The 25199-nt window shown below is 39.1% G+C and overlaps 2 protein-coding genes across 3 annotated transcripts in view; both read left to right on the plus strand.

Annotated features, from left to right (window-relative positions):
• The window catches only part of LOC116719621 (sodium/potassium/calcium exchanger 3-like), a 46386-nt gene extending 41591 nt beyond the window's left edge, over positions 1 to 4795 (plus strand). Inside the window, exon 17 of the mRNA XM_032562174.1 lies at positions 1795 to 4795. Within this exon, the coding sequence (XP_032418065.1) occupies positions 1795 to 1947 (153 nt within the window). The 3' untranslated portion in view covers positions 1948 to 4795. The remainder of the gene's footprint in view (positions 1 to 1794) is intronic.
• Positions 4796 to 5749: 954 nt separating this feature from the next.
• The window catches only part of LOC116719619 (ras and Rab interactor 2), a 37332-nt gene continuing 17882 nt past the window's right edge, over positions 5750 to 25199 (plus strand). For both annotated transcript variants that reach the window (XM_032562171.1, XM_032562172.1), the window contains exons 1-7: positions 5750 to 5901; positions 14531 to 14645; positions 20725 to 20819; positions 22657 to 22846; positions 22930 to 23038; positions 24370 to 24442; positions 24973 to 25064. In XM_032562171.1, coding sequence (XP_032418062.1) covers positions 14577 to 14645; positions 20725 to 20819; positions 22657 to 22846; positions 22930 to 23038; positions 24370 to 24442; positions 24973 to 25064 — 628 coding nt within the window. In that variant the 5' untranslated portion in view covers positions 5750 to 5901; positions 14531 to 14576. The remainder of the gene's footprint in view (positions 5902 to 14530; positions 14646 to 20724; positions 20820 to 22656; positions 22847 to 22929; positions 23039 to 24369; positions 24443 to 24972; positions 25065 to 25199) is intronic.

Here is a 25199-nt window from a genome sequence, read left to right on the forward strand (position 1 = left end):
ATATCACAAAATAAGGCACACAAGGGAAGACAAACGAACACAGAGACAGACAAAGGCGCCACGTGGAGAAAAGATGAAAAAACTCTCCGACTCTCCGGTGCTGTCCTGAAATTTTAACCAAAGAGGCGTTTCCCTATTTAATATATGCAAAGAAGGCGTTCTGCTCTTCGACCAATTAGAACTCCCTCAGGCCCCCAAAGAAAGTTGTGACTTCCTGATTTATAGCAAAGGTGTCTGTTTTTTTTATCTAAGCATAGGCGGACCACTTCGTGCCCATCTCCATCCGACCCGGGCCGAGAGGCGCCAAGAAGTCTCTGACCCTTTTCGGAATGCAAATTTATTGCTCTGTCTTCAGCGGGGGAGGCAAAGGGCCCTGCTTTGTCTGCTGAATTCCCAACTGCTCAACAGAAACTATTCCAAATTAAAGTGTTGGCTATACCTTTACACATGTCGTAAGATTAAGTGTATTTTAGCATTAAATAATCATTTTCCTTAGCAATACCTAAATTCTCCATCAGTGGATCCACTCAGAGAAGAGAGAAAACTGGACACATTAAAAGCTCCAGCAACTCCTCCAGGACAGAAACTCAGAAAAACAGGAACGGGGAGCCTGGAGTACTTCCTGTCAGGAGGAAACAAAGGGAACACAAAGGGAATGGTTAGAATAATTATTAAGATGGTCTTACCACAGAATGCTTCTGGAAATATTTTGTAGAAAAACTACATTCTGGAGGAAGATGGTGTTAAGGAAATATGATTATTTTAGTGCTTAATACAGTTAATCTTAAAAGATATATGGAACACTCTTATTTTGAACAGGTTTGTGTTAAGCATTTAAAAAATTAAACCAGATGGGTAAGCATTCAGAGACACAGGAACCAAATGCAGATTAAGGGAGATCTCTCAATGGGACCCCCACTGTGAGGCCAGGCCACAGGCGAAGCCATAAAATTAGCATTTTCCTTGGGAGACAGAGACGTTAGATTTCTCAGGTATCTGTGAGGTCTTATCTCAGGATCGTTCTGTACTCAGAATGACCGTGGGAGCCACGGGGGGGTCGGGGCCAGCTATCTGCTCTTTTGTTTCGGTAGAAGGCAGATGGTCCTTTGATCTTGGCCGTAGATTGAGGGGAGTTACAAGTTTTTCTGGGAGCTTCCAGTTGGCCAAAAAGGGGAACGCCTAGAATGCATAAATTAAATAGAGAAACACCTCTTTACTATATGATTTCGTGTTGGGAGAGAAAATCCAGAGTTGTTGCCACTTTTTTGCTTTTTGCCTTGGCTCTCTCTCCAAAGACGTCTTTGCTTTTTGTTTGTCCTTGTTTCGTGTTTGTCTGTCTCCCCTTGTGTGTCTTTATTTTTATGAGAAAAATGCATATCTCTGTTCCTCTGCAGCTTTGTTGTTGATTGCTTTGTATGAGATTAAACTCTGTGATCTGTGACGTCAACACGCTTTGTTGTTGCTTTCACTTTAACACGACGCCGCCACTCGCCGAGGATCCGGGAAAAATTAAAGAGGAAAAGAGCCAAACGTTTTGTCCAAAGTTAGCAGTAAATTATCCTCTTTTTTTTTTACAATGGAAAGTTTGCTTTGTGGCTGGAATAAAACAGTTTTCAGCTCCTGCAGTTTCTCCAATCTAAGATGTGGTTAAACATTAGCAAGAATCCAGGAGAGACATAATAACCGACAGCTGTTTGTATTTATTCTCCTCATTCAGACATTGTTTCTCCAGATCGCGGGTCTGTTTTTACAGGAATGGTTGACTTGAAGCTCTTGCGTCCCTCCGTCCTGCAGGTCCTCGGCGTCCATCTGAACAAATGGACTCTGGACTGGCGGCTGGGCCTGGCCTGCCTCGTCATGTACGCCATCTTCCTCTGCTTCTCCGTCCTCATCGAGTTCAACGTCTTCATCTTCGTCAACCTCCCCATGTGCAGAGACATCCACTGACCCCCGCCGTCCCTCTGCCTCTTCCTCCTCATCCTCCTCTTCGTCATCGTGCGCTGGCTTGCGGAGGGAGAGAAACTCAACCTGGCTGAGTCCGACCTTTTCTTTGTTTAGGAAACCACAGCTTCGTTTGAAACGTCTTGAGGAAGACGCGGAAGGTTTGGGTTCGCTTCTGGAACCGGATCGGATGGCCAAAGATGGCGCCCCGGCGGCGGAGGTTGTTGCCAGTCGCGAACCAACCAGTTTCGGCTGAACTGAACAGCTTCACGGCGACAGTTAGGCGAGCAGCTCCTGTTATGTAAGAGAGGAATCTGCGATTTTTAGCATTTTTACAAGTTTGGGTTTAAGCACAAAATTAAGGTATTTTTAAGTGGAATAGAGATTTCTCTGTATATATTTGAGGATTATATAAGTACTTATTTTAGCTGTTGAAATTGAGTCTTTTCTGCACAACTGAAGGACCCGAGGAAGCAGTTAAGTGATATTTGGTGTTGCTTCAACTTGTCCTCCGTTGCATGCTGTTCGCCACAGCGGTCGCTTCGCTCTCACAGAGAATCTACACGTTTAACACTTTTAATATTTAGGCCGTTTTCTTCCATATCCAAGTAGATGTGGTTTTACCAAACCGACGAATGAAAGGGACCTACTCCAGCACTGTCACTTTAACCTAGAGAAATCTATTTCTGTAAGAGCGGTCTGCGGTTTTCTGGAAGTGTGTATCTGCTGCCTGTAGACCTCCTGTTAATCTTTTAGTTGTTGTTTAAAACCAAAAAAGTATTTTTAGGGTAAAGGTCATAGATTGACCGTGTGTGTGTTTGTGTGTATGTGTGTGTGTGTGGATACCACTGCTTCTGGGAAGACATCATCATGATTTATTTATGAATTAACTTATTCAAAGATCATGTCTGAACAGTAGTCGGTGCTCTCCGAGGCGCACGGTGAACTCTGCGATGCGCCACACCTAACATTTAATCTAACTACTGATGTTGTTTTTACAGATCTTTATAATTTATAAGTTTTGTACAGTTTAGTTCAAACACATGAGACATGGCGGAGCATCCTCCTCCTCCTCGCGTTAAATTAGTGATGAACTGTGGCCGTAAAAGATTGGTTTGAGGAGAACAGGAAGTGACGGCATGCCAGCGTTTGAGCTTTTACAGCGTGTTATTCCTCTACCGTCTCTTATATTTCAGACCTTTATGCTAGAGGCAGGAGTTAAGATGCATTAATGTTATATCAGCTTTAGGGTTTTAGGGTTTTTCTTATTTATTTGAACTTTGTTTTGCTTCTCTCCTCTTTTTCTCGGGGTGGAATGATGAGAGAACATTCAACTGCAATTATTTTTGAAAAGCAAAACCTGCAGTAATTTGAATATATTGTAGATTTTCACCATTAATATTTAATCAGATATCTGCATAACTTTTGCTGAAAATATGTGACTTTCTGTATCTTGTAATGCAATAAAGCATCAAGAAAGCCCTGCAGAGGATAGTGAGGGGAGCTGAGAAGATCATTACCTGCATTTCTATTGACCATATAATTACACAATTTGAAAATAAACTAATTTGCTTAATGGAAACACACCAATTTAAAAGAAGCTCTTGTTTTTTGTTTAAAATAATGTTTGGACATTAGGACGAGCTGCTTTTTCGCCGTATCAAAATCGGTTTATTTCGCTAAACTGCAGTGGAAACACCTTTTCGCATCACGAGTCACATGATCAACAACCGGATGTTTCCATTGACGCAAACCATGAACACGACAGGAAATAGTTGGAGGATCATGGCGTTTGGGTCATATTCATGCTGTTTAATGACTTATTGCAATTATTCACATGTGATTTTATTTGCTTTTCTTATTCAATGAAAACACAGCAATTGGAAAATTGTGTCCTTTTTGTCGTTAGCGGAATATTGACAAAGTATTTGAGGCAAACAGGAAACTAAAAGAATAATTTAAAAACTACAGTAGTTATTTGAATCTGAGAAAATAGGCTGAGTAACAATTTTCCCAACTAAATCTACAGTTTTCTCTAATGTCATTTCACTGTCACTGTTTTGGATATTATTGTGTTAAGCTTTTATGCTGCCAAAGAAAGAACCAGATGCTGCCATTCAGCAGTTATTCAACCTGGTTATTTTCAAATTAAAAGACCTGCAGATCTAGGTGAATGTATGCATATATTTGAGTCAGAGTGCATTTGTGCATTTTTCTATGTTGTCTTCAAAAATCACTGCAGTTTTTTGACGTATTATTATTCCACCCTAGAGAAAGTCAGATAAATTGCCAAATGCCTAGAATGATTACATTTATGCCCATGATAAATACTGTTTAGAGAAAAATGAAAGATCCTTTTCACAGTATTACCTTTGTTTCCGCATGTGTTTAAACTAAATATGGAAGTATTTGTTGCTATTTATTTTTATGAGATTCATACCTGAAGCATCAGATGGATGTGCAGCTGCTCCCCCAGTTCCCACCAGAGGGCGCCGCTGAGCATCTTTACACATCCACTAAAGCAGCTGGATTGGTTTTATTTTCCAACACAGAGACAGATGCTTTTTTTGCATGCCTCTATAACTATTAAAGTTACTTTGTGTGATTTTAACGCGTTTCTAACACCAAGTAGGCGCTGACTGCTTGGGTTATGCTGTACATATCAGGGGGAAGTTGCTACTTTATAATCTGGAAACAGATTTCTTTAGAACATAGATCTGCAGCAGTTAGATCTGTTTATTATTGTTGTCAAAAGTCTTTTGGATAGTTTGTAAAAGATCCATTTTTGTTGACCTCTGGGAAGAACCAGAAGAAGAAGAAAATGTTCTCGCAATAAACTGACTTGCATAAGCTAGAAGTGTCCAGTTTGACTTACTGCTTGATTTCTTCTTCTTTCTCCTTGTTGTTGGGCTTTTTTTTTACCTTCTCAGACATCCTGTTGCTAAGCAGAAAATGGATAAAAGTATCTAAATATTGTCAGAGTAGAATAATAATTGTTCCCTCTGAGTCAGAGTTCGTCTCCATCCAGGATTATTGTGATGGCAGAATGGAGCAGAAGACGGATCGATGAGTTAAGGTTAAGGAAACGTTACTTCATTATAGCGAAAGAAAGAAGTAAGTAAAACATTATATTCAGAATCTAAAAAATCATAAACTTCTTTATAGTAACGTCCCAAGTTGATTTAAAGCAATGCTTTTACTGGTCCATCAGTTCAACATACTACTTTATATATATATCAAAAATCAAAAAACATATTTTGACAAAATAAACATTTTCAATTCAAAAATATTTTTGCTGCCAGATTACTGAATAAACATATATGAGCTCATAAACAAAGATATTTATTGTTCTTAATTTGGTTATTCAACTATCAGGTTGATGCAAAATGATATTATACCAACAGTCATTATCCATAAATTAAATGTGTTCCAGTGAAACTCATTTGTTGGACGCCTTTTGAAAACGGACAACCCTAAGCAGGTATTAATCAAACATTTCACTCAGGCTACATTTCTGTATTAAATTGTTTTTTTATCCATGTGATGTAATATTCTGATTTTAAATGTTTTTATTAGCTGTAAGTGGAAAATCATCATAATTAACAGAAATAAAGTTTGTCAAACATCCCTCTGTGCGTAATTGTTTCACTTACTGGTAAAGTTTCTTAAATAAATTGATTTTTCTATAATACAATTTATTGATTTGGGTCTTTTTTCAACTTCTAGAATCTAGATGTTGGACATGAAAAGTAAAAGAGAGAAAGCGCAGTCTCTGCATTCAGCCAGCAGGGGGCGACATACGCGCCTGTTCTCTGTCTCCTCCTCCTCTCTGACCCTCGGCTTGCCTTTGTGTTTGTCTCTAAACCATGGGACTGTCGGTGTTTTGACCAGAGGCGGACCTGATGGTTTTCATCCCGCACAGCAGCGCAGAAGAACAACAGGAACTCAGAGAAGTTTCAGGTGAGTGGAAACTGCAGTTTTCCTGCTTTAGTCTGAGCATTTCCAGCCTGGAGCGAGTCAGATGTGCTGCGTGTTTACTGGTCCATCAGGCAGGTCATTGAACTTGATCGCAACACTTTAAAGTTCAACATAAAAAAGTTACTATTTTCTCCAATATCTCTCTAACACGCAGGGTTTGGCTTCCTGGTGAAGCAAATACAACTGCAAAGGTTTAAAAGTTGGTATAAAAGTTTAAAATAGCCTTTTACCTTCCGATTAACTTTCCCCTGAAAAGAGTTTATCGAAGAAATTTGCAAAAAAGCAGTAAAAATTCAAAGCTAATCTTTTTTATAAAAGGTTTCAGAGATTCTGGGGAACAAGACTCAGAACTCAAAACATCCCAGAGTTTTTCCGTTCTTCACTCTGCCCCTCCACAGAGCTGTGAAGCATTAGGTCAGTTTTGTGCTATAAAACTAAACTTTTGTTTTCTTTGGACTCTCTTGTACCTTCACCCCTCCTCTGGACTCTTACAACATCCCAGAAACAAAAAAACAAAGAACTTCTAGTCATAATTGTGCAAAACAGACAATTAGTCCATGTTTCCTTTTGAACAAGATAAAAATCTGGATTTCTAAACACAAATTCTTCCGTGTGGATTATATCTAAAACAGCCATATTACTCTCACACAGTGACTGGTTTTCAATATTCTAATGATGTTTGGAGCTTACAGACATTAAGGCTCCAACAAGGGTAGAGATACCGAAAGTACATTTTCAGAATTCCTAAAATGGCCAAAATGTCTACAAAGAAAAAGTTTAATCTGGACAAACCTTTTAGCATCATCCAGACTTATGATTTTTACAAAAAAATTAGAATTAGTACTATTATAAATTTGTGTTTTAATATTTGGAGAACATGGCAACCCCAGTATTATCCCCTTTATAGAAAAGAGGCAAGACGAACGCCAAAGATAACTGAAACAATATAAACTGAATTGTGTTGAACTGAATCTAACTTCTAAGTAATTTCTCTAAACAAAGCATATCGTGTTGCTTTTTTGTTTAATATAGCAGTAAAAAAAGTCCCTCTAATCAAAGCCAGGCTCTCCTCTGCTCGTTACTTTCACATGTTTGACCTTTCAATGAGCCAGATTCCAAGCTCTCCTGGATTTTTCCCATTCCGACCTCATTCCTGCTGACACTGAGAGATGTTTTCCTGCAGAAACATGTCTGTACCTGACTACCTGTCATCCTCTGCGACTCTCTGCACATTTATTAGACTCTAAACTTCCTCGATTTGCTCATTTTAAGCCTCTATGGAATCTGCTGAAGAGATTAGCTAAAGAGAAAAACAACATTTGGCTCAAAGAGCTGCAGTTCCATCCTACGATTGGGAAAGAGTCAGTGGAAAGGCATTGAAATAAGAAACATACGTAACTGAGCTTGTTGGTTTTTGGGTCATGAAGCTGATTAGTGTTTCTTTCAGGGTTTTGATGGCAGCTTTCTTCTGTTTTCCTGCTAAAGCTGCTTCTTTCTGGGACAGAACCGAAGTCTGCAGGTTTATGAAAAGTGATCTCATTTTGGTTTGGAATCAGCAGCTGCAGTTACAGAAAACTGACCCTGTGGGGAATGTTGAACTCTGCAGACGAACATGGAATCAGGCCGTCTGTTTACGGTCAGTCTGCAGGTTTTCTACGGGTTTAGAGTCTGTGGAGTCAAATGGGTCACTTTGTGTCTGGAGAATCATTTCTGCAAAGAGTTGCTCACGTTTTGGATTATTATCCTTACAGAAAAAACAATGATGATCTATTTTCAGTTTTCAGTCAGAGGTAGAAATATTTTTATTCAAAAATATTTGCCACTTTTCAAAGAGTTTGTGACAAGGCTCCCAGGTAGAGAAACAGGCCCGCAGCATCATGGATCCTCCACCATAATCACCAATAGGCTATCGGTGGGCATTAATCATATCCTATTGTTTATTATTTATGATAAATTTCTTTTCATGAGCAGTATTTCTGTTTGTGGTGCTATAAACAAGCAATCATATCCATACATTTACCTAAAAAGGAATAAATAAATAAATAAATGGTTCATTTTCATTGTTATTACAATAGTATCACTGAATGTCATGATAAAACATTGGAGTCCATATTGCTAACCCCACATATCCTCCACTGTTCCAGTTAGAGTCTCTGTAAAGTCTAGTAAACTCATAATGTTTAACATTTTCATGGCAGAAAATACACAGGTCCTCAGGCTCAATTAGATCTTTCTCTGTTTTTTGCTCAAATCTGATTTATTTTTTGCGTGGTCGTTCATCTACATAATCTGACCGCGATCAGGGGTCTGTGTGAATCATTTCTCTTTGGGGAATGATGGCAAACTTCTAAAACTCCTAGCTACGATCAGTTTATCCTGGCTGTAACTTTTCCCTCCTGTAGAAATGTTGCTTCACTGTGAAGTTGGGATTTGAATGTAGAGGACCTTCAGCCAGTCTGTCTGTTTTCTCTTCTGTGAAGAGACGATTTTCATCTCCACCTTCTCTAGTTGTTCTTCTTTCTTCTTCTTTTCTTCCATGAAAATGTGAATAAAGTCCAGAACTAGATCAGAGCTCAACCTCATTCAGAGATTCTGAAGCAGATTTAAAGAAAAGTTGTTGACAAAAAAGGATCCAAGTCTTTTCTCAGCTGACCTTCAGTGTGGAAAGTCGGTGCTGGTGGAGGGCGGTGCTGGTGCCTGACATAGTTTCCAACCATTATTTAGAGCAGAAGTTTTCTTATTGCATGAGCAGCATGATTTATAATGTGATTTATTTTCAGTTTGCTATTATAAGAGCCTGAAAGCTGTAATTAGAGGTTAGAGTTGGTTAGCGTGGTGTTTGATGGACAGAAGATGCACAAACAAATCTTGGAAAACCCTCTTCTTGCATAAAACTGAGTGAACACATTCCTGAAGTTTTTTCCTTCCTAGTTTAAGCAACAGCTTCAGAACCAGTGACCCACATTCTGCTCTGCTCACTGACCCTTTCAGAGTCCGTACCCCCTGCCTGAATCTGTTTGCTGTTTCCTGTGGATGCTCACATCCACAGCGTCATCTGGTTTGTTTCAGACCACTAACGGGACCCATGTGTGAGTTTTTTTTATCTGCTGCAGGTTTATGCAGCTGTTCTGACAGCAGCAGGGAGTCAGCTGACCTCCGTATGAAAAACAAGCACCACTTCAGGCTCTTTGCAGTTTAAACAGGCAATTGTTGGATGTAAGTTTATGCCAAAGCTGATGAATTGAACCATGAGGCAGGTGGAAGAGTCTGGTAGGTTGGTTTCAGGGTTTCTACACACTTTGGTAAATAAAGTCGTGTTTTACAGACTTTTAGACACAGCTGGCTGATGAAGCGCTTTACATTCCCAGCTGTGATGAATTTACCTGTTTTCAAAGCAAGACTCATTCCTGGAGAATGAAGGTTTAAAATAGTTCAATTGGACCAACAGATGCTTAAGGTTTGGTGTGAGAATAGCGATTTTCTAGTGGTGGGACATGATTAAAATTTTTATATGGGTTAATTTTAGGATCAATGATTAAATAGCCACAATTAGTCGCATTTTATTGACAAAATAAGCAACATTTTACATAAAAAAACCAAACATTTCTGCTGCTAAATCATTTAATAAATACACATATGAGCTCAACAACAAATATATTTATTTCTTCTGGTGCAAAGTAATATTATTGTTTCATGGAGCCACTTTAGAAATGTGGACTGTGGTCGATGACATTAGCATTAGCAACATTTTTACCACTGAGATGCTATTTTAGACTTCAAAGCTTTTCTGAGAGACAAACTCGTTTTAGTACAACTTGAACACATCACCAGTCTTTGCCAGTCTCAGATTGGTTTCTGAAGCACAAAATCCAGAGAAGCAGCTTCATTGACCATCGTGGATGTCGCCTGTGCATCAGATTTACAGGTGTACCAGAAACAAACAAAAGCAAAGGTTCCTTCCTGGGAATTTTGCAATTAATCTTGCTAAAATTAATTAATTTTGCTAAAAATTTTAATGCGTTAAAATCTACATAATTAGTTCAAATCATTGACTCATGGCACTCACTCCTCCTGAACCAGGACGTGTCGTTGACTTTACAGCAGTTCCTCATTTTGATCATGCATGTAGTGACAATGGAGAGGAAAATCTCCCCTTTAACAGGAAGAAACCTCCAGCAGAAGCAGAACCTTACTCTGCATGAACGGCAGTCTGCAACGACCGACTGGAGGTTTGAAAAGACAGAGCGGACACACAAGCCCTGATCTAGGAGTAATTTCTGTGTTGAACAGAACAAATGTTCAATATCTCCTTAACAGCTTCATAGAAGAGAAACAGCTGAAAAAAAGGGACGCGTGTATCATCTAGAAACCCATTTAAAACAGTTTTGTTTTTGTTTTTTTGCTAATTTGTGTACTGACGCAACACGGTGCCCACTCTGAGTTTAAGAGGCTTTTAATGTAAACTGACTCACAGCTCAGAGTTTAACAAACAGAAAACAAGTTCCTGAAAACAGTCATTCACTGAACTGAAAATGAGTCAAAAGCAATCAGAGTCTTAACAAAACTTTTGATTAAGACCACTTTTAAAGATTACATGACATTTTAGCAATTTGGAAGACAAATTTTGTTTAAGCTTTCTGGACAGCTTTGGAAATAAGTGGTGCTTTGTTAAGGTCAAGTTTGCTTTTGTGGCGACTTTTTTGTCGCCGCGCTGTTTTCTGTTTGTGGAAATGAAACTGTCAGTGCAGACTATCACTTCATGTCTGAAATGATGAGGAAACAGCAGATAGGCCTTTACAGTAGTAAATATCAGCTACTGTGAGTGGGATCAGCAGCTGCGTTATAACTCATTGATAATCTGAAATTAATTTGTCACTAGAATTTATTTTATCTGAACAATGAACTTTTTAAGAGATTTTTATACCTTTATGATTAATATGTAAAGAATCAAATAAGGCAGTTCAACTAGATAAAATAGCATGCAGGTAATTAAGCTGTTGTAAGTTTGATTGCAGTTCATTCCAATACTTTTCATTTATTTGTAATGCTTCCCAGTCTCACTACCAAATGTTTAAAAATCTGATTTAGAAAATTAAAAAGACGCCTGTTTAGACACAAGTTTAACCTGACACCTAAAAGTTCTCAAAAATCTTGTTGATTCTGAGATATCAAGAGAAAGAAGTTCACTGACTGCTTTCTCCAGGTAGATGGTTCCACACCTGGGAATGAACCACCGCAGCTCCAACCACTGTGGTGGTAGTTGGAGCCACAGCTATTTGTCTTGGAACAAATAGCAGCTTAGTGGGTCAGCATGGACCAACATTGTTGGATTCTTCTACAGCAACGAATCCTAGGATGTCAGCTACTCACTTTGAGCTCAAAAATGTGTGAAGTGCTTTAAAAAACCCCACCAGAGGCTCAAAAACATGTCTCAAAGTAAAACCAAAAGATGAATCTTCACTTAGAAGACAATCATTGCACCTTTACACCGTATACGGTGCTCTCGCTGCATGACTGGGTCATTTTGTCATTTTATGGACAAACGTTTCCAAAGAGTTCAGTTCTGTGTCTTCAAACAGCACAACCTCTTGCTGGCCAAAGTCTCTGGGAGAGGAGCCATCACATGGGACTCATCATCCAATCAGAAGCAGCTTTTGGTGTTACTATGGTAACGAGTTGACGAGCTGTGTTCACACTGCAGCCTGAAGGGACCCATTTCTGATTTTTTTTTTTCTTCGTCCCGCTTGTTCATATCAGGACGCAGAATAGTGAGATTTGTCGAGTATCAGTGACGTTCAGGTCAGATGAATGCGACCTGGAGGTCACATTAGGTCACATGTGAATCGGATACCCAAGTGGCTTGGGTCGCATTTGAAAAGCATCCGGCTTGTGTTGTTGTCATGAGAAGATTGGATACAAGTCGCCTTACGTTTAAAAAAGTACAGTGAACCCTTTTTTTTTTTTTTTACAATTATTATACAATAAAATACTCCATAATACATTGAAACCAAAGAACAAAACCTCGTTGCAGACCCAAACATTTGTTTAACAAATAAAAAGTACTGTGTAAACATTTTTTTTTTACAAATAACTACTGTACTGTAAAATAATAATTTTAATATGAACTGAAGGCGGATTCCTGTGCCCGAATTGCGGAGATCAGCGCCGCCCCACCGCGACCTGAGTCATTGGATTAGAACGGGAGAAAATAAAAAATGATTATGAAAAAAAAAAAAACAAGTACAGTAGGACAAACAGTGACTCACGTGTATTTCACTGCTCTTCTGACTGAGCCGCTGCATCCTGACTCCGCTGTGTAGCGGTTTTTTCTTCTAAAGCCCGCGGTGCAGGTGTGATTTTTGGAGAGAAGAACATAGTTATCGGTAGTTATTGTCGTTCTTTTTTCTTCTGGGCAAAAAGATTCTTATAAACCGACATGCCACCATCGATTATGTTAAATATGGCAAGCTGTTTTACGTACATGTACATATTAAACCGCAACATTGTTGACACACAGGTAGAGAAGAAGCGGAGAGACTGTTTAGCCAATCAGAAAGCAGAACACAATGCACGATGCAAATCCGCGAAGCAGCGAAACCGTGAAAGGTGAACCTCGAAATAGCGAGGGTTCACTGTACTCTGATGTTGTTTTGCTACTCATTCTGCTGCAAGTTGGCTCAATTTTGACGCGCAAGACGTAACCGGTAAAATCCGGTTTAGGATTTTCAAAATAAAAGATCCGGAAGTAGTTCCTTATTTCTTGCGCGGCCCCGTACCAATTGGTCCGCTGACCGGTACCGGTCCGGGGCCCGGTGGTTGGGGACCACTGCTCTAGGGGACAAGGGTGTTAGAAAATGGATGGATGGAAAATATCCAAGATGGCGTCACCAAAAAAACTACTAGGGCCAGTTGCAACATGTGGAGAGCTTTGAATCACAATAAAAGTAGAAAATACCTCCAACATTCTGAAATAGTTGACCACACAGCATGAAACTGATTTGCGTATATGTAAAGCGTTTGATAAGTTGCTTAGCAACAGCGGTAACTTGAGGAAGGAGCTCAGCGTCTTCTGCCATGAATGTCCCAGGTAAAGTTAAACTTCTCCACCTCCTGGTTATTATTACTGTTGGCTCCATATTGTATCAATAATCTGCATCTCATATTAACATTTACGTGTCAAACATATTTTTAATTAGGCCCACATTTCTCCATTAGGAATGTTTTTAATTGGTCTGGTCTAATATTTTAATCTTAAATATGTTTTCAGCAAGAAATTATTATCTTTAGTATAAATAAAAGCTTTAAAATATCAGTCCAACTGGAATCGGTAATTTTTATGAGCTGAGTTACTGAAATACATGAACTTTTCATTTATATTCTGATTTATTGAATAAGAGGATAGTAGACGATTCAAACTGTCTGCACAGAAACTGTTGATGTGTGAAAAGTTGCATTTTATGTTAATATGTTCATTTGACACAGAAATTCTTATTTTTTAAGCCAGTTTTAATTTTCCTTTGAATCAAATACAACGTGGTGCATATTTTGAACTAAAGTTTATTTCCTACATTTTTTGAGAATCAATAAGTGAGATCAATAATGAAATTGATATAGCTAATTTCTTATCAGTTCCCATCCATGCCCATCAATCAAAATGGCGGACAACGAGAAAGTCTGTCTGAGACAAAACTTATCAGATCAACAATCACATTAATCAGATTATGGTGATTTTATACAGAGCAAAACAAAACAACAGTCAGAAAACTTTTATTTTCCAGTAATGGTTAAACTGGATTCCAGTGTCTAGTCCAATGCTTAGTTTACGCTACATAAGTTGCTGCTTGTTCAACCACAAACTGTAAACTACAGTCAACTTTGGTTTTTAAAGCCCGTGGCACATAAATCATTTGGAGATTTAGTTGCAAATCCTGCAAAACCAAAACCCTCCAGACTTTAGTGGCACATTTAAATCCCTGCAGTCCACAGCTGAGTTTGTGGAGATGTTGCACATTTCCTGCCTGTGTTAGATGAAAGCATCTGTGTGGATCAGTGGACAAATGGGGCGACTCGTGAGTTCTGTGATCCTCTGCCAGGAAGGGAAGGGCTGCGTTAATGGCTTCAGTCTGGCTGGAGAGGGAGTCAAACGCATCTCAAGGAGTCATTTATAAACATAATCACAGAGAAGCAAACTGTAAAGGCAAAAAGATGTGAAAAGAAAAAGTTGTGACTTTCTGAGTAAAGTTATGTGTTGAAATGCATTTTGATGTCTGGTTCTGTCGATGGGTGGGGGGAGAAAGCAGCTTTGCTGAGATGGAAAATGAGTTTAAAGGACATGGGAGCAGAATGTGGGAATGAAGTGGCAGAAAATGTGAAGAAAAACAGAAACAGGTAACCAGACGGCAAGACCAAGAATCAATGAATGAAGCAGTTATCCTGGATCGGGTGGAAAAAGAGGCGGATGCTCAGAGAGCACAGTGAAAGAAAAGTCGGTCATAATAAAGTCACCCGAGCTGGGCAGCAGCTTCACAGAGCCGACTGTGGCTGAAGCAGGAATTTCCTCAGGCTGCACCACAGCTCAAAGCGTCTGAGTTGAAATGTTTCTGACCCACAGATCTCCATCTGCTCCGGGCTGGAACGGCCTCCGACAGGAAGACAACATGGACTCTGACTCGCCACCAGGAAGCCCTTCCTGCGGCCTCACCAACCGGAGCAGCAGCTTCTTTAAGGTAAGGCCTGCATCAGAGCAGATGCACTTCCTGTCCCACAAAATGTTTGTTTTTCTAGGAAGATGTGACTCAACACGGAGGCTGTCTGGAGTAAAACAGGAAACAGGCTGTAAAATGGAGCCATTTCCCTTCTGAAGAAGTAAAACCAAAACCAGACAAATTCGGTTGATATCAATCAGTAGGGAGTTTCATAAGTGCCAAAAATATGTTTGTGCACAAGTATGTATTAGCTTGATTTTCTAAAAGTTGTAATGTGAAAAAGAAAGAAAATCCAGCAACAAAACTGAACTTTATCAAACTATTGAATACAGTTTCTAAATGAAGTTTTCTTCAACTGTCCATCTTGGTTCTCTGTGGTTCCCTGGGGTCCAGAACCTTAAAGGGCCCTTAAGAAATGGGCTGTGAACCCTTTCTGCACTGATGGATCACAAGGACTTTAATTCTCATATTTTCTTGTTTTGTTTTTTGTTTGTTTGTTTTTAGCTAGCTTTAGCTTCTTGGAATACTATATGTTTCTTTACATATAACATATGTAATGAAACATCAACTTTTAAAATGTTTAGTGTTTTTATTCTCAATTTTATTCATTGTTCAATAAATATTACATTCATTTCGCATAAATTCTGCCTCATACCTTCTGGTTTTAATGGATGAGAAGTACTTTGGGTTTTCTGCAGCAGTATGGCTGCTGGACATTTCCTTCTGTCTATTTCTTGACCACAAATGTCCCCTTCGAGTTTGCTATGCTAACTTGAAGTAGGTTGATCATTTTGACAAATGACATTTCAGTAAATTTTAATGTATGTTATGTATAGATAATTAAAAAACAGATTATACATAAAAAAAGAAAATTATAATTGAAGATTTATTATTAGAATTTTGTTTTGGTTTACTTTGTTTATATGTTTGCATCTTTTTCCTCATCTTCTCTTCAGCTTTTTGAGGCCCTTTTAGCGCCTCCTGGTGGACACCTCTTTTAAATACAATGTTTCAGTCTACAGTATGTCATGTTGTCAGACAGGTTCTGCTTGGTGGATTATGTAATTCTACCGGTCAGCTGGTTATCAGTTCTGTGTGTGTGACAAAAACAACAGACATTCAGGAGGAAGAAAATGCTTTTCACAGTATTAAATATCCATATTTATATATTTTTTTAAAAACACTGATTTAAGACAGGATGTTACAGTCAGTTTTGGACAGATATTTATCTATTTATTGTAACTTGTGTCCTATTTTCTCATTCTCTGCATCTTTCCAGCATATATAACAACACAATGAAACCCTTGTAGGTGTGCCTCCTGGGTGAGGTTTGGGATCCTTCATTTTTCAAAGAATTTATGATCAAACAGTAACAATGAACAGACCTTCTGCACACAGTTAGGACCCTTTAAAGTCTTTGACTAGTGACTGAAGATGAAAGCAGGAGCAGAGGAGAAACAGATTCTCCAGAAACAACAAGTTTTAAGTGAAACAAAGGAATCTGGTGGAAAACAAGCCTGATTTAGTGCTAATTAGAGACGTGAACAACAATATCTGGGATGTGGGAAAAGACAAAAATGATGACAGGAAAGGGAGCCGGAGGGACGGAGAGGGGAGGGACTTTCACAGCTTCTCTGAGAGGGTTAGAGATCTCCCACAGCTGGCATCGATCTTTTCCAGCATTCATTTGGTTTGTGGCACAAAGTGAAATAATTCAGTCAAGACAAAGCTCAAACTGAACAGTTTCAGAATCACTGCTCTGCTGCAGATGGAAGTCCGTTCTTTAGATAAAACCATGTCTCCATCTTCCAGCACAGAGCTACTCTGTAAACATGTTTCATGCTTTTTTGTCTGTTTTTAATCTCTCAGGTAAACTAGTTTTTCTTTTCTCAAATTGCTATTTTAGTTGCAATATAAAAATAGAAATCTGGAATCCAACACATAAAGCTACATTTTAATTTGAGGTTTTGCTTTCTGGTAGTTTTGCACGGTTGGCAGGCTTTAGCTGAGGTCTTTGCAGAATGTCTGCTCTTTCTGTCAGACATTTAAATTAAGTTGCAAAGGCTATAAACCTACAATGCCTTAAAGTATTCATACGTCTTGGTGCATAGGTTGACTTTTATTATTTACTGATATAAACATCAAACGCGGCCTGAGGAGTTGCAGTTAACTTTCATATTTTGCCTGGATTTCTGTAGATTGACACAAGTGGTGCACAGTTGGTTTGTTGCTGGAAGTCTTTTAGGGTCTGCCTGCTTTACAAGTTTAGGGAATAAAATTCTTCCCTTTCTTCTTTGTAGAACAACACCTTTCACTCAATCTACTCTACTCTGCACTCCTTTTACATTTGAAAGTTTTTTCTGATCATCTAATATAGTATACTATTAAATTTAATGACTTCTTCATGTAAAAAGATGCATTGATGGTAAAATAACCAATGGTTTTTGTTATAAATTTGGTTTGCAGACATTGGGTGAGTTTTAAATGAAATTCAGGTGACTCTGTAAAAGCCTCATGAAGTTTGTTTGACGCAGTCAGGTTTTAATATTCCTGAGCTAAAAGGATGACGATATTTCCTTTACAGCTTTTTTTTTCTATCTTTACCAACTTTGACAGAAGTGTCTCTGTACGCGGGTCAAAATCAAACTCATAGTTTCCCACTGACTCCATCTACGGCTCCAGCAGCCCAGACAGAGAAACTCCTGCACAGACCTGGAGGAGCAAACAGCTTCTGTGTTTCTGAGCGCTGCAGCTCTATAATTAGCTCTGTTTAGCTCTGCAGCTCTCCTCCTGACGACTGACAGTAGAAACAAACCCAGAAGAATTATGGTCCATAAATGTCAGTGAAATACAAACCTTTGCTGCTGAGTTCTGTTTATCAGAACCCAGATCGAGTCGTTTAATGTCCGCTGACCTTCACGTCATCTATCAGGAACCTCCCTCATGTTTTCCACAGACTGATGAAACGCTCCGTCTCCTGGCCAGAGGTGGAAGCTGTCACCCTGCTTCACCTGGCAGAAAACTATTTAATCCCCAAACAATCTGTAGACAGAGCGTTGACTCCATGTTTTCCTGGCAGTGTTTTAGTTCAATTAAAAATTTATTAAAACTCACACCTGTTACAGAGTGGATCTAAAAGATGACCTGCTACATATTTACTATCATTAGAATGACAATAAAAATGTCATTTTTTGATTATTGACACACAAACTGATATTTTCAAGCTTTTATTTCTGTTAATTATAGAAATTTTTTTGCTTACAAACAATGAAAGCACGTTTAAGATTAGAATATTAATCAAGACCAATAAAAACATTTTCATGCAGAAATATAGGCTTAATGTAGACTTAGTAAGTTTAATCTAATCTTCAAATTGTAGTACATAGTAGATTTAATTTATGTAATAACTGTGTCTCACACCATACTGTTATGACATAGTGATAGTTTTATTTAATATAAAAGTTACATACGGCTCCAATAAGTGTTTATATCTCTGCTCACATTTTTCACTTTTTGTTGCAGTATTTTAGCTTTTTTTTTTTCTTTTGCTCTTTTTTGTGCACAGATATTCAAATTAAAATCATGTAATTTTTTATATTAACTTACTCAGTTGCACATTGCTTTTGATCTCAATATTTTCTTTTTAATTACTGTACAGTTTGTTTTATACTTTAACTTTGTCCTTACTGTACAGTCTGTACTTATTTTTCTTTTTTTAATCTTGGTTTGATTCTACATGTTTCCATTGTCCGTAACTTTCTACTGGGACTGAATTCCCACATTGTGGGAAAATAAATTATATTTCTATTCTATTCTATTCTATTCTATTCTATTCTACAAGCTCTATTTAAGGAAAATGAACCCGTGCATGATGCAGCCACAGCCTTGCTTCACTATGGGTGTTATGTTCTTTTAATGATATGGAGGCTTGACTTTGTGCCAAAAGTGATTTTTTTGTCAAAAAATCTGTCTTTCCTCCATCAGATTTGCCAAAATTATGAAGCATCTGATTAACTTGCATCTCTTTGCTGTTGTTTGAACTCATGAACTCTTCAGTTGTTTACAAATGTCTCCCAGCTTGTGTCCATCTCCATTTCTCCTTCAATCTTCTCTGAGCCCAGTAACTTTTTATGCTGCGGAGACAAAATTACCTGCTGCAATCAGTCCTTGTTTCTAAGCAGAGCTTGATGGGGTTTTTATTGCCTTTTTTATTCATCACCGCTTATAAAAAATAGAGGTGAGTGTGTAATACTTGAGCCTGCTTGCATAATCTTTTTTCTAATCCTCTATGGGGATTAGAAAAATAATCAACAAAAAAATCCAAAACTTCTGCTCCTCATTCTTCATTATCAAAGTTAACAATTAAAGGCCTAAAATGATTGTTGCTTTAATGCTCAAGATGAGTTGATATGAACAGGTTGCAACTGTACATGTCACATCTTTTCAGTTTATGAAGAAGTGACGCTAAAATGACAACAGTGACAAAAATAGCAGCTCAGGAAGTGACAGTGTGAACGTGTCTGCAGCTCGTGAGCAGAACAGGACAGAAAGACGAGCAGATCTGGTTTGTAATCCTGCTGTTGGCTGCAGGATTCTCACTTTTTAAACAACCTCTTTCAGTGTAACATCTGGTTTTAAGGATCTCAGCTTGTAGCTAAAAAATTGGGTGGCTGTGAAGTTTTGGTTGCTTCTGCTCAGGACAACTCGTCACTGGTCTCTTTCTTGCTGGTCCTAACTGGGCTGGGTGAAGCTCCCAGTAAAGAACTCAGGTTGGGAAATTGAGTTCTTACCTGCCACTGAGCTGAGTTAAAGCTCAGTGGAACCAGCTGAGCTTTAACTCAGCTGGTTCCACTTAGTCCTGCGTGGGGAGGTGACTGTGGTCTGGCTTCAAGCCTTTATTATTGGTGAAAAGACGCCTCCTTGTGGTTAAAACCTGCAGTCGCCTTATTGCATCGTTTAACTGCTCTGCTAATTACTGTTGGCACATGAGAGAAGGTGTCCTTGGCCCTGATGCTGGCGTTCATGTTGTGATGAAATGGGAAACTCCAGGGTGTGGAGTTTGTTTTCCTTCCGTCTGGAAAAGCCCAAATACAGAAGCAGGATCTGATACTTACAGATAAATGCTGCAGTTAAACGCCAGCATGATTTAAATGATGCTACATCAATGAAAGCATCTAGAAATGAAACCTGGCAGAACAGGGAGCAAAGTTTTTCTTGCACCAAGCGAAGAGTTAAAAACATATACAAAGATCTACTTTAGAAAACTACAGCAGAAAGTGACATTTTAGGCTCATAAAGTTTCTATAAGATTTATTAAAAACACACAAATCGAAGAATAATGTCTGCCATCATAATAAAAAGAAACACGAGAAGTTTATGAAATTGGCACCTAAACATAAAGCATCAAACAAAGAGTGAATTATGTTGTTTTTAAGCTCTGGTGACGGCTCCGTCATTCTGTGGGCCCGTTTCTTTAAGATACAGAGACATTTTAAATAAAATCCAGTGGAAGTGAGTTGTCATCACATGAGAGGATCCACAGAGAATTGTTCACCAGAGATAAAATCCACCTTGGTAAAAAGTCATTTCGGTCTCAGTCTCACCTGTTTGAGAGCATCAGTGAGATCTGGAGAGGTTCTGCAAAGATAAATAATCAAAGATCCCTCTTCCCAGAACAGTTACCGTAATAACTGAAAAGATGCACCAAACATGTCCAGCTGCAGCCTGTCACTGTTACACATCCAGCCTAATTGAAACTTTGATTTAAACTCATGATGTTAGTTCATGATGACATGAGATGAATCTGTGAAACCTGCCTGGCCTTCCTGTCCCAGTGTTCATGTTTCAGTCTCTGCAGCGTGGGAATGCCCCCCTCCACTCCTCCGAGCGTCACGCTGCTCATTTCGTTGATGATTCTCCATCTCCATGTTTCCTGCCTTGAGGAAACGACACAGGAAAATGAATCACTGCTTCCTCTGTCCCACATAAGAGTCTTTGTGTTGTAAACTTTGTTTGAGCAATGCCTTCGGTTCGTTTGCTCCCATTCCCCGTCTCCTCTTCTCCTCCGTCAGTCAAAGCTCCTCGTTCTGTCCGTTTTCAGCTGATTGACACCTTTGCGCTGGAGATCGGGGAGCTGAAGAAGGAGATGGTCCAAACGGCGCCGGCTCTGGACAAGGAGCCGCTGGAGATACAAGGGTAGGACTGATCCTGTCATCCTGATGGCATGTGAAAGGTTATGCTTGGTTTATTTTATTAATGTGATCACCTTTTGACAATTTAACAGCGCTCTAATGAAACATGAGTGAATAAAGTTTAGCAGTTTCTCAAAAGTTTCTTCCTGCAGTCAGGAACTTCTTTTCATCTAAAGTTAACTTAGTTAATTATTGAAGCAATGTAGCATGAAAACAAACTTTAATGTGACAAGTTATTGTTTCCAGTCCCAAAATATCTCTTTTAAAAATATAACTTTATTTCAACCTGATTCTTTAAGTGACAGATGTTTAAATTTAACTATTGAATTAGTTGTAAAATGAAAACAAAGGAACAGAATAGTAACAGACTGAATGAGAATTTGTCAAACAGAGATAATATGGAGGCAAAACCTGAGGTGAAGGAAGAGAAGTTTATTGGTATAGTTTGTGCAAAAACTCTCCTGTCTAATAACAGGACAGAAATCATTCAGTTAAAGGAAGAAATTACAGTAAATGTTAGTTTGTGCTGTTTAATGCCACCAATGTTTCCATTTTAATTTAATATTTTTGTAGTTTTGATGGTTTTTCTGCAGCTTATCTTGAATATTTATATTGTTCTAACCGTTCTGGAGAAGAGGGCTTGCTGTGTAGCCTCGGATTCAGGGGTAACAGGGTGGGTTTCTTCCTGGTCATGGACACTGGACCGGCTCTGGACCCTCAGCAGGGTCCTGCAGGGTTCATGGGAGTTCAACCAGTCCAAGTGTTGGGCGAACTGGAGTACCAGGTCCTTGATATGTCAGTTTACCGTACGACCAGTGTTAGAGCATCATGGCTTGAGAAAATATATTTTGAACTCAAGGTGTCCTGGTTGGTACCAGGTCCACTCATCCCTTTTTGCATCCATTTTGTAGTCGGGACTAAACATCTCTCTCTCTCTCTCTCTGCTGACCTTGGCGTCAGGTTTGACTCTCATCTCACATCTCTCTTGTCTTTCATTTCAAAAATATTTTAGGTCTCTGTGAATTGTCCATGTCTTGATGCTGAAAAATTGTTCCATGCATTCATTTCCTCCAGGCTAACCTGCTTTAACTCATTCTGATGGTATTTGAAACAACAGCCATCAGTATGTTCATGGAAGTGTCTCTAGATGACTCACAAAAACTAAAAAACATGATTGTATTACGGCTCAACTTCCCAACTTCACTGGCTTCCTGCCAGACAAAATTAAAGATCTGTATTTCTGCTCACCGACGCGTCTACAGCAGATAACTCCTCATTCTTCAACTCGTTCTCTGCGCTCTCATCCTTCTGTTTCTTCTTCATTGTTTTGCTTTTTATAGTTACAGTGTTCATCATAATTTGAAACAAATCGTCATCTTTAAGCAACAAAAACTCTGACTAAATGTCTACAAACTATTACAAAAAAATCTTTTCCAAAATGAAATGTTTTGAAATGAAAGATTGTGTTTCATGGATGACGAAGGGACACATGACTGAAATGTTGGGTAATTATTTTGAGGACCGTCCCTCTTTCCTCACTGCCACATCGTGTCGAGCGTTCACGTCTGCCGGTTTCCTGCATGGATTTTTGTTTTCTGGAGAAACTTTCTCACTTCTCTAAAGTTTTGATCTCCACTTTCTCTGGACGCCGTCACGTTGTGGAGTTCTTTTAGACTCCAAACCTGATGTATGTTTCAGTTTAAGTTGGTGAGACGGGACATTAGTGACTCCAGCTCACGGATGACGTTGCTTCGCCTACGAGTTTGTTTGCAATATTTGTTTTGTTTGTGCCAGCTGATGTCAAAGCTGCTTTGGGCCGGCTGCTTTTCCCTCTTCTGCAGGCTGCAGGGCGGTGCTTTTCTGCAGCCGCCGCGCTGCAGGAGGTCCGTGGGGGAATGGGACTCTGGTTACGACTCGCTGCGGAGGAGGATGAGCGTGTTGGAGCGGCTGACTCAGACTCACCAGGTCTGGCTGCTGCTGGCGGTCAGCGAAGACGAGGCCTCCGACATTCTGCTCAAACAGCCGCCAGGGGTGAGAGGTCAACATCAGACATGACTCTTTCACTGTTATCAAGGAGGATTTTATGGCTTACAGTGTTTTCTTTCACGGAGCAGGTGTTTCTGGTCAGGAAGGTTCTGCAGAGGAAGGTTCTGTCCGTGCGTCTGGATAAGGATCAGTCAGAAAATCCCATCAGCCACTTCAATGTCAGAGAGAGTCAGTACTGTAAGTCACTTCTCTTTGCTCCATTAAGAAAGAAACTGAGATCTGCAAACAGAAAAATGTTTCATTGTTTTTATTCTTCACCTCAGTCCTCAGTTCATAGTGAGTCAGTCGCTCATGCCACTTCCTGTCCGCCTCTGCATTAGAGTTCAGAAATAATCACACAAAAGAGAGAAATGAAAGTGAGTTCACAGGCTGTTTGGTCAACACGTCTTGAGTTAAAACCATAACACGTTATTCAGAGCTTTCTTAATAAAATTGTCTAAATAAAAGCGTGAAAAGTTTCATATCAGCTCAAATGCACCTGACTCATTTTGTTTCTGATTTGAATTGTTTTTACAGTAAAATCTGAGTCAGGTTTTGCATTTTATCTGAAACTCATGTTATTAAATAAAGTAACTCTTCAGTGTTTCCAGCTAGTGACAACATAGCAGAGAGCAGGGAGGAGGAGACTTTGACCTTCACGTTGAGGTCAGCAGATCCTCACTCAGCCTCTGCTGTCATCAACTCCACATTTACACGTTGTATTCAAAAAATACAATTAAGAGCTTTAAAAAAATCGTCAGCTTTGGCTTTTCCTTGGAGTTTTCCACATTTTGCTTCAGGAAAACTACACTGAAGAATATTTTTTATTTTATTTTATTTTATGTGACAAAACAATGAAGAAAAACAAAAGGAAGAAAAACAATGGGAGGTTTAGAAATTTAACAAAGAAATCTGCAAAGTGTGGCATGCATTTGTATTCAGCCCAAAGTCAGTTAGCTCAAACTGGGTGTTTCATGAGCTGTGATCATTTTCAAAGTCAAAATTCAAAAATACTTTATTAATCTCAAAGGGAAATTAAATGTTGTTGTAACTCTTTGAAGAGTTTTTGAAGATGGTGACTCATCAATATTCTGACGTATTTCTGTTGCAAAGGCCCGACGTCTAAGAATAGCTTACAATATTCAACAGGGTTGAGGTCGTGCTATTCAGGAAGCTTGGTGTGAGCCTTCCAGAAGCGCTCTGCTGAGTGTTTGGGACACTAATCTCACTGAAACACTCAGCTGTGTCCAGGTTTCAACCATCTGACCCAAACCCGCTCAGATAAATCAACAGACTGTGTCTCTCAAAATGTTTTGTTGTCCTCATTACTGTCTTCAGTCAGAGGCTCCTTCAGAACCACTGTAAAACAGACTGCTACATGATATTCTAATTTAACTTCTCTCCCAGTGTGGTAGAGTTATCGGCTTTTGGTTTTAGGCTCCATAAACATTTGGTTCTGATCAGATTTCTGTCATCAAGGTAATTCTGGGCATTTTTCTTCAACTCGTCTGCGTTTTGTTTGCTTGCAGCCTTTTCCATGGAAGGATCTGGGATCAGTTTTGCAGATCTCTTCCACCTAGTGGCCTTCTACTGTGTCAGCAGGTAAACAACTATTTTCACTGGCTTCACTGAAGTTGAGACATTTTATAAGAGGACGGAAAAGTTATGAGTAAAAATAATGTTTGCAAAGTCAGCAGTTTCTTTAACGCTCATAAGAATAAGAGAAAAACAAAACAGGCATTAAAAGATGCAACAGGAAAAATGGTAAACATGCACCTTGTTTATAATAAAATAAAATCTAGTGAATATCATAAACGCTCAGAGCAATGGTGAATTGTTTGGAAAAAGTCCCAACATATTTAGAGTTTCACATCTGTCTGCGTAATGGAAACAAAGAGTCGGTAAAGTTCAGGAGTGTTTTCACTTCTCAGTGTGTGGGTCGATTCTCTGGGTGTTTTTACCAACAAACTGGTGGGATCAACACTTTTTTTATTTAACCGGATGTCCGTGTCATTTAAGGTCTGTGGGCTGTAATTAGGTCAAAAACATGCTGTATTTCCTGTTCTGTTTGTGTTTCTTTCACAGCATATTTACTAATTTTGAATTATTAATGAATTTATTTTTATTCAAAGAGACATCCTGCCATTCACGCTCAAACTTCCTGAGGCCATTTCATCTGCAAAGACGCAGAAGGAGCTGGAGGAGGTGGCTCAGCTCGGTGCAGGTAATCCCATCTGCAACCAGCTAACGCCCAACACGCTGCGGTGGTTTCCTGCCCAGATGGACGTCGGACTCACACCGCACATAAACCTGCTAAAAAACACAAAAACAACAAACAAAACAAAAACACTCATTTAGC

This window comes from Xiphophorus hellerii, chromosome 5 (genome assembly GCF_003331165.1).
Source record: "Xiphophorus hellerii strain 12219 chromosome 5, Xiphophorus_hellerii-4.1, whole genome shotgun sequence".
Lineage (NCBI taxonomy): Eukaryota > Metazoa > Chordata > Actinopteri > Cyprinodontiformes > Poeciliidae > Xiphophorus > Xiphophorus hellerii.